General features: G+C 35.8%; 1 protein-coding gene across 2 annotated transcripts in view; it reads right to left on the bottom strand.

Moving 5' to 3' along the window:
- Nucleotides 1-1,135: 1,135 nt before the first annotated feature.
- Nucleotides 1,136-9,419, bottom strand: part of UHRF1BP1L (UHRF1 binding protein 1-like) — a 96,790-nt gene continuing 88,506 nt past the window's right edge. For both annotated transcript variants that reach the window (XM_011992221.1, XM_011992220.1), the window contains 2 exons: nt 3,704-3,897; nt 1,136-1,838 (listed from right to left, as the gene is read on the bottom strand). In XM_011992221.1, the coding sequence (XP_011847611.1) occupies nt 1,719-1,838; nt 3,704-3,897 (314 nt within the window). In that variant the 3' untranslated portion in view covers nt 1,136-1,718. The remainder of the gene's footprint in view (nt 1,839-3,703; nt 3,898-9,419) is intronic.

Below are 9,419 nucleotides of genomic sequence, written 5' to 3'. Positions count from 1 at the left end.
ACTGTTTTTGCCAAATGTATACTTAAAAATCAAATGTTTTCTTCTAAGGACATAACGCTATACATTTTAAATCTTCAATTAGACCTCTGCACATTTAATCTAAGGCTATCAGTTTTAGATTAACATGACTTATTATGATTTTTTTAATACTCTGAGGTAAACTATTATCAATTTGTTCTTGGCTGTATCCTTAGTACCCAAAACAGTGCCTGTATATTTTAAATAATGTAAATGAAAATGGATGTTTGGGGTGGGGGGAGGAAAGGCCGGTATTGTTTTCAATAAAGCCCTAAATCACTCCAAAATTTAATGTAAATGAAATATGTATTTTCCCCCAAGCACTTACATACACGGACCACTATGTATGTCATGCCAAATACGCAAAGCACCATAAAGTGTTGCAACGTGGTTTAAAATTTTCAAGTATCTTAAAGAAAGAGTAGTCCAGCTATTTCATTTTTTATCTTGGAGAGATTTATGTTTAAGAATGTGAATTTTAAAATAGACACCACTTAGCTTAATTCTATCAGAAATATATTTTAAATCTTTAAAAGTCTGTTTCTTAACACTCATGTACTTTTATTTTATAATGCATGATTTTCTTTCATGTTGATTTCAACCTTAATTCCTAACAAAATAGAATTCAAAATTCACCAATGACTCTTATTATAGAAGATTGTGTATGTATATATATATATCTCACATAGAGCTTTAATCAAAACTAGCTTTATAAATTCAGTATGTGCAAACACCCACCTAATATGATACTGTAAGAATGGTATGAAATTGTCTTATGTGCAAGGAAAAAAAATTTTCCAAAAACAATCAACTTCTTAAAGAGAAAAATGAAGGTAAAGAAATTAATATAAATAGTATTAATCAAAAATTTTTATAGTTACAAATGGTGCCAAATTTAGCAGGATAAATTACTATTTTACTTCTAACAACAAATGTTTAAAGGAATGTACAAGTAATGCTTTTTAAATCACTTGGTCATATACTCTAACATTTTGCTTTTGTACAGTTTGTGCTTTTTACTTTTACATTTGTACCATCTTTTTGTTGAAAATTATTCCACTTATACAATGTACCCATTATTTAAAATGATTTTTTTTCACATTTTCAAGATATTTTATAAGTTCAGTAGGCTGATGATTTTCCAAACCTATTGATTATATAATTTATTAATCTGATTGGACTTTTTACAGTAATTAAATTATAGATATAAGTACATAATTTTAATAACATTTAAAATGTAAGCCTCTTTTCATTTTACATTAGTCATAAAAGCATTTGAATCTTTGTAAATAATAGTAAATTATTAACAAATATTGAGAAACCAATTCAGCAATCTGTGTGAACACAAGAGGTTTTCCTTTTTCATTTAAAAAAAATGCCTACAATGAGATATCAAAATTAGGAAATGACATCTTCTTTTCAATAGACATGTAATTATTTTACACTATGTGTTGACTTCCCTAGATCACAACAGTTTAAAAGAGGGCTAAGCCCCAAAACACAAAACAACCAAAAGATTGTAATGCCCGTACCTAATACTTTCTAAACTGGCTTTGAAATAGTCATCACTTCATCACATTCCATTTTGCTTTATTGTCTTTTCATGAAAATAAAACTCTTCCCCTAACTGGTAACATCCACATTATAAATATAACCTTGCTACTCCAGAGCTCTAATTTCAGTTTTGACTGCCACTCCTGCTATTCAACTGTCATCTTCTTTATATGATGAAGAAGAGCATCTTTTTCCAAGTGAGCCTCTGCAAGAGCCATTTTAGCTTTAGCCAGTTCCTGTTTAAGAGATTCATTCTCTTCCATGAGCTGAAATGATAAATGGAGGGGAGGGGGGGAATAAGATAATTTAATCATTTCAGGAAATACTGACTATTTATATAGTATCCAAAGGCGTGACACTTGGGATGGTAAAAATGCCCAATGCTGGTAAGAGTGCACTTAAGCTGAAAATTGCTTTGAGACAATATTTGGAAATATACATTAAGCACTTAAAAAATGTTCCCATGTTTTGACCCAGCAATACAAAACACTAACTCCTAATTTCCAAGTCTAATAGTGACTTCATTTCATATGAATTTTCCTGGACCTCACTATGGCTCTAGACATTCAGACATTTAGAACCCTACTTTCTCAGCCTCTCTCCTTTTTTGGCTTTTATGCCACAACTATTTCATATATCCCCTTCAACCTATGTATGCCCTTTTCATCTTTTCTTCTACCTTTTAAGAAGTCTTAAAATTTGACATTCTGTTAGTTCCATTGCTCAGTCGTCTTCTCTTGTCCTGAGTCACTTTCTTGGATGATCTTCTCTCTCATGGCTCCACCTATCATAAACAGACTCACCTAGCACAAACTTCTCTCCTGAGCTCCAGACTCAAATTCTGAATGTGTCATCAGACATTTTCTTTTTTTTTTTTTTTGAGGTGGAGTTTCACTCTTGTTGCTCAGGCTGGAGTACAATGGCGCAATCTCAGCTCACTGCAGCCTCTGCCTCCTGGGTTCAAGTGATACTCCTGCCTCAGCTTCCTGAGTAGCTGGGATTACAGGCATGCGCCACCATGCCCGGCTAATATTCGTATTTTTAGTAGAGACAGAGTTTCTCCATGTTGGTCAAGCTGGTCTCGAACTCTTAACCTCAGGTGATCTGCCCGCCTTGGCCTCCCAAAGTGCTAGAATTACAGGCGTGAGTAACCGCGCCTGGCCAGACATTTTCATCTAGATGGCCAATACGTTTCCCCCACCACCCTTTTAAGACTTAGTTCAAGTATTTTATCCTCTTAGAGCCATTCCCTCATAATTAGGAATGGCTATATTAGAGCAAATATATTGGAGCAAATATAGCCATCCCTAAGTATGGGGATATGATAAAACTAAGAACTTTCTGCATTACATAGATACATTAAAATATATGCAGTTAATTTCAAATAGTTCTCAAACTTCTTCTAGATCTAGCTTAAGAATTCTTGCCTTATAGACCAAGTGAGGTAGTTTCCTATACTTCTCTTCAACTGTAGTATAGCATCTGACACAGTATGTTGTGACTACCAACTGAACACTCTCGTCCCACTAGACTTTGAGTTCTTCAATAGTCAGGGATCATCCACTGCTCAATTCTATATCCCTAGCTCAGAGCTGGCATTGAATAAATCCTCACTGAACAGATGCATTAACTCATTCTATGGTTCCATCATACAGATTAAAACTCTGCTGAACATTTTGTTTCTTTATAATGGCAAAAAAAAAAAAAAAAAAATCAGAAGCAACTTGAATGTTAATAAATGTTTATAGGAAGTTTCAGAAATGATAGCACACCCAAAACCATATTACTCAGCCATTAAAAAAAATTAAGCAAATACAGCAATATGAAAAAATTTTGTTAAACAAGTAAAATTATATAGTATGTATACTTGAATATAATTTTTTTTCAAATAAAAAAGAATCTACAAGGAAAAATCACAAAAATACTGAGAGCACTGGAGGAAGGCAGAAGGTATTAATTTTTTCTTTATTTTGCCCAACTCTCTAACCATAGCACCTAGCAAAGCACCTGGGCACAATAACAAGCACTCGGTACATTTTAATAAAATAAGTAAACAATGTTTTAACTATTAGTATCTTAATACTTAGTTATTTAATTGCTGAAGCTGAATCTGAATTAGGTTTCCCATTACCTGTTCCCTAGTGAAGTCAAAGGAGAACTCAGGAAAGTTAGCTGACTGAGAAGGCCAAGGAACCTCTGGGCTTGTCTGAGTGGCTTGAGTGACACTGCGTTGTTTCTTCAGATCATACTTTCCACTGGTCAGCAGCACTGAATCACTTTTGACATTTTCTTTCAAATCATTTCCAGTGTTAAGCATGTGAGAATCTGATCAAACAAATAACATGCTCAGATAACATTTCCAAATACTTGATAAATCTTTAAAAGTTCAATTGTGAAAATCTAATTTAAAGCTAAGTATCTATATATATTAGTATGAGGATAGCAGTATGAGATAGAACCACCAATAAAACCAAAAGCTTATTCTCTGAAAAGATCAACTAAATAAACATTTCTTCCTAAGAATTCTTCCTAAGAATTTGTCAACTTCAACTAAGTTAATTACATAATTATGTTTTTATACTAAAGGTTGATTTAATAGATTTAATTTAAAGGCTTATTATTAGATTAACTAATAAACTTTTAGTTAGAGTGACCAAGGAAAAGAAATTACTAGAATCTGAAACAAAAGAAGTGACATTACTACCCACTTTACAGAAATAAAACACTATAAAGGAATACTATAAACAACAGTATGTCAATAATTAGATAACTTAGGGCAGGAACAGTGGCTCACACCTGTAATCCCAGCACTTTGGGAGGCCAAGACGGGTGGATCACCTGAGGTCAGGAGTTCGAGACCAGCCTGGCCAACATGGTGAAACCCCGTCTCTACTAAAAATACAAAAACGAGCCGGGCATGGTGGTGCACACCTGTAGTCCCAGCTACTCAGGAGGCTGAGGCAGAAGAATTGCTTGAACCCGGGAGGTGGAGGTTGCTGTGAGCTGAGATCATGCAGACTCCATCTCAAAAATAACAACAAAAACAACTATGTAACTTAGATGAAACTATGTAACTTAGATTAACTTAGTTAGAAAGACACTAACTACCCAAATACTCAAGAAGACAATGTCAATAGACCTATAGCTGAGAGAGACAATCAGTAATCATAAAACTACCCAAAAAGAAAAGCCCAGGCCCAGGTGGCTTCACTGGAGAATTCTATCAAACATTTAAAGAATAATATCAAATCTTTAAAAACTCTTCCAAAAAACAGGAGCATTCCCAAACTTTCTATGAAGGCAGTATTACCCTGATATCAAATCTAGACAAAAACAAACAAACAAACAAACAAAAAACACACAAGAACACTAAGACCAATATGCTGATGAATATGGACATAATCATCAACAAAATGTTAGTAAACTGAACCCAGCAACATACAAACATAACTATAAAGCATGGTCAACTGGGATTTATCCCAGGAATGCAAATATATCTATCATCCAAAAAGTAACTAATGTAATACATCAACAGAATAAAAGGCAAAAGCCACATGTTCATCTCAATAGATGCTGTAAAAGCATCTGACAAAATCCAATACCTTTTCATGATAAAAACACTCACCAAATTAGAAATAGAAGGGAACTTCCTCAATCTAATAAAAGGTCATCATGTATAAACATCCCACATCTAATATGATACTTAATGGTGAAAGACTAGACTCTTTTCCTGTTGGCCAAAATCAGAAACCAGACAAGGCTGTCTGCTATTGTTACTTTTTTTTTTTTTTTTTTTTTGAGACGGAGTCTCGCTCTGTTGCCAGACTGGAGCGGTGACACAATTGCCAGTGGCACAATCTCAGCTCACTGCAACCTCCATCTCCCAGGTTCAAGTGATTCTCCTGCCTCAGCCTCCCAAGTAGCTGGTGTATCCAGCTAATTTTTGTATTTTCAGCAGAGATGGGGTTTCACCATGTTGGCCAGGATGGTCTCAATTTCTTGATCTGGTGATCTGCCAGCCTCGGCTTCCCAAAGTGCTGGGATTACAGGTGTGAGCCACCGTGCCCAGCCTGCTATTGTCACTTCTATTCAACATTGTCTTAGAGGTTCTAACCAGGGCAACTGGGCAAGAAAAACAATAGAAGACACTCAGATTGGAAAGGAAGAAGTAAAATTATCTTTATTAGATATGATCTTGGGTATAGAAAAAAACTAAGGAAACAACTAAAAAACTACTGGAACTAATCAAGTTCAGTGAGGTTGCAGGATACAAAATCAATACACAAAAATAAACTACATTTCTATAATGTGTAATAAAGAATCCACAGATGAAAGAAAACAATTCCATTTAAAATACTGTCAAAAAGAATACAAATAAACTTAACAAAAGAAGCAAAAAACTTACTATACTCTGAAAACTATAAAACATTGTTGAAAGAAATAAATAGATCTAAATAGATGGAAAAAATCCCCACTCTTCATGGATTGGAAGATTTAATGGAAATGCTCCCCAAATTTATCTACAGCTTTAACACAATCCCTATCAGAAGGTGAGCTGGCTTCTTTGTAGAAATTATCAAGCTGACTTTAAAATTCATATGGAATTGCAAGGGACCCAAAGAGTCAAAAAAAATCTTGAAAAGGTACAATAAAGTTGGACGACTCACATGTTCCAATTTTAAAACTTACTTTAAAGGAAGCTGGTAATCAAGACAGTGCGGTAGTCTCAAAGACAGACATACAGACAAGTGGAATAGAATTGAGAATCCAGAAACAAACCTATGTGTCTTTAATCCTTACCCATACTCAAATTGATACATTTGAGTTAAAGAGCTAAATTTAATGGATAATTCTATAAAATTCTTAAAAGAAAACATGAGAAAATCATAACGACCTCAGATTTGGCCATGGATTCTTATACAGGACATCCAAAGCACAGGCAACAAAAGAAAACAGAACAATTGAACACTGTTGTCTTGAGAAATTGCCACAGCTACCCCAACCTTCAGCAACCATGGCTGTCATCAGTCAGCAGCCATCAACCTTGAGGCACGAGCAAAAAGATTATGACTCACTGAAGGTTTAGATGATCATTAGCATTTTTTAGCAATCAAGTTTGTTTGTTTATTGAGATGGATTCTTGCTCTGTTGTCCAGGCTGGAGTGCAGTGGCACGATCTTGGCTCACTGTAACCTCCTCCTCCTCCTGGATTCAAGCGATTCTCCTGCCTCAGCCTCCTGAGTAGCTGGGACTACAGATGTGCGCCAACACACCCAGCTAATTTTTGTATTTTTAGCAGACAGGGGTTTCCCATGTTGGCCAGGCTGGTCTTGAACTCTCGACCTTAGGTGATCTATCTGCCTCAGCCTCCCAAAGTGCTGAGATTACAGGCATGAGCCACTGTGCCCAGATAGAAATCAAGTATTTTTAAATTAAGCTATGTACATTTTTTAGACATAATAGTGTAAACATGACTTTCATATGCACTGGTAAACCGAAAAATTTGTATGACTTGCTTTATTGTGATACTCACTTTATTGTGGCGGTCTGGAACCCTATCTGCAATATATTTAAAGTATGCCTGTATAAGGAAGAAGTTCAGCTTCCTTCATGTGGCTATCTAGTCATTCCATCACCACTTGTGAAAAGGCTGTTCTTTCCCTCATTGAATTGTTTTGCCAGACTTGCCGAAGATCAATTAATCTAAGAGTTATCTCTGGACTCTCAATTCAATTCATTCCAATTATCTTTCACCAAGCTCCTTTTCTACTCAATCAGCTAGAGAGCATTTCTAGTTTATACTTATAAAAGCTGATTCGTACTGCTATTTTCAAATGTTTCAGAGATTACTGATTTCAAATGTTTCAGAATTGTTGAATATCCTGTATTTTCCTATTTTCTTGTTTATGTTTATCCCATTTTCTTGCCTATGAATGCTGTTTCTATTTACCATAGCCAACCTCTAGTGACTATGGGAAAGGAAAGGCTGCTCTACTGGGTGAGATACACCAAGTATGTTAACTGGATAGGGAATCATTCCCTTCCTGGGGGCTTAGCAGCTGCATAATCTACCTTCAATATTTTAGTCTATATGCAAACCCTACTGAGGCCTACTACTGGGCACGGGCACAGGAGAGGATTCCAAAAAGGAATGCCCATATTATTCATGCTATTGCCTCAGGGGCTCATTCTAACCTCAGTATCTTGTTGGGGAGATTCCTCCTATTTTTGAGGAGGAACTTCAGTCATGTAGTCCTCTTGGATCCTTTTGGTCCTGTTTCTCACTGCTTCCCAGGGAAGAAGGTATGATTTATCTGATTGATGGTTTTTTTTGTTTTTGTTTTTTTTTTAAAGAACTATATATATGTAGTTCAGTCTCTTGCTCTGGTATATGCTGTACCTCCTGCCAAGAGGGTGCAATCTTTTCTTTTCTTTTTTTTTTTCACAAGACAGACCTGAATTTTTGGGAGCTAAAAGATTTGGGAGAGAGTCAGGCAGAGTCTTCTCACAGACCTAAGCATAATAGAGCTACCATTTTGATCTTCATTGGCCTTTCTCCTATGTCTGTCTCCACTTGTTCCCAAACTACAGAGGACAGGACTCTTTAAGAGTCTCCCACAAACTGTTCCTACATCTGCAACTGTCCTCTCCTTTCTTCTGTAGCATTGTTAATAACTTTATTCTTTAGTTGACATGTTTTCTGTCATTTCATGAGGTTTTTGATAGGAGATGAAACAGATGTACTTGTCATTCTTTCAACTAGCTACTAAAATAGTGAAGCCCAGAACACATAGATCTACTGACTCATGCTCTTTCCACTACTCACTACCTTAAAAGACACAGACCTTACATTAGCGACCTTAAAAATTTTGTTAGAGTGGGGAAACTAACATTAAAGGTGAACTAAGTACATAGACAATATACCGCAAGTAACTAACGGTATAAAAACTGCCAAAAGAAGTGGAAGAACTCACATCAGATTATAAAGAAAGTGTCACTATACAAGGATGCCCTCTCTCATCACTCCTATTCAACACAGTATTGGAAGCTCTGGCCAGGGCAATCAGGCAAGAGAAAGAAATAAAGGGTATTCAAGTAGGAAAAGAGGAAGTCAAATTGTCTCTGTTTGCAGATGACATGACTGTATATTTAGAAAACCGCATCGTCTCAAACCAAAATCTCCTTAAGCTGATAAACAACTTCAGCACAGCCTCAGGATACAAAATGAATGTGCAAAAATCACAAGCATTTCTATACACCATTAACAGACAGAGAGCCAAATCATGAGTGAACTCCCACTCACAATTACTAAAAAGAGAATAAAATACCTAGAAATACAACTTAAAGGGATGTGAAGGACTTCTTCAAGAACTAAAAACCACTGCTTAATGAAATAAAAGAGGACACATTCGGAGGCCGAGGAGGGCGGATCACGAGGTCGGGAGATCAAGACCTGGCTAACACGGTGAAACCTCATCTCTACTAAATATACAAAAAATTAGCCGGGTGAGGTGGGGGCACCTGTAGTCCCAGCTAGAGTGAGACTCTGTCTCAAAAAAAAAAAAAAAAAAAAAAAAAAAAAAGAGGACACAAACAAATGGAAGAATATGTCATGCTCATGGATAGTAAGAATCAATATCATAAAAATGGCGATACTGCCCAAGTTAATTTATAGATTCAATGCTATCCCCATCAAGCTACCACTGACTTTCTTCACAGAATTGGAAAAAACTACTTTAAAGTTCATATGGAACCAAAAAAGAACCCACAGAGCCAAGACAATCCTAAGCCAAAAGAACAAAGCTGGAGGCATCATGCTACCTGACTTCAAACTATACTACAAGGCT

The sequence above is a fragment of the Mandrillus leucophaeus genome, unplaced genomic scaffold (assembly GCF_000951045.1).
Source record: "Mandrillus leucophaeus isolate KB7577 unplaced genomic scaffold, Mleu.le_1.0 Scaffold408, whole genome shotgun sequence".
Taxonomy (NCBI): domain Eukaryota; kingdom Metazoa; phylum Chordata; class Mammalia; order Primates; family Cercopithecidae; genus Mandrillus; species Mandrillus leucophaeus.
This window is presented reverse-complemented; position numbering and strand designations above follow the sequence as displayed.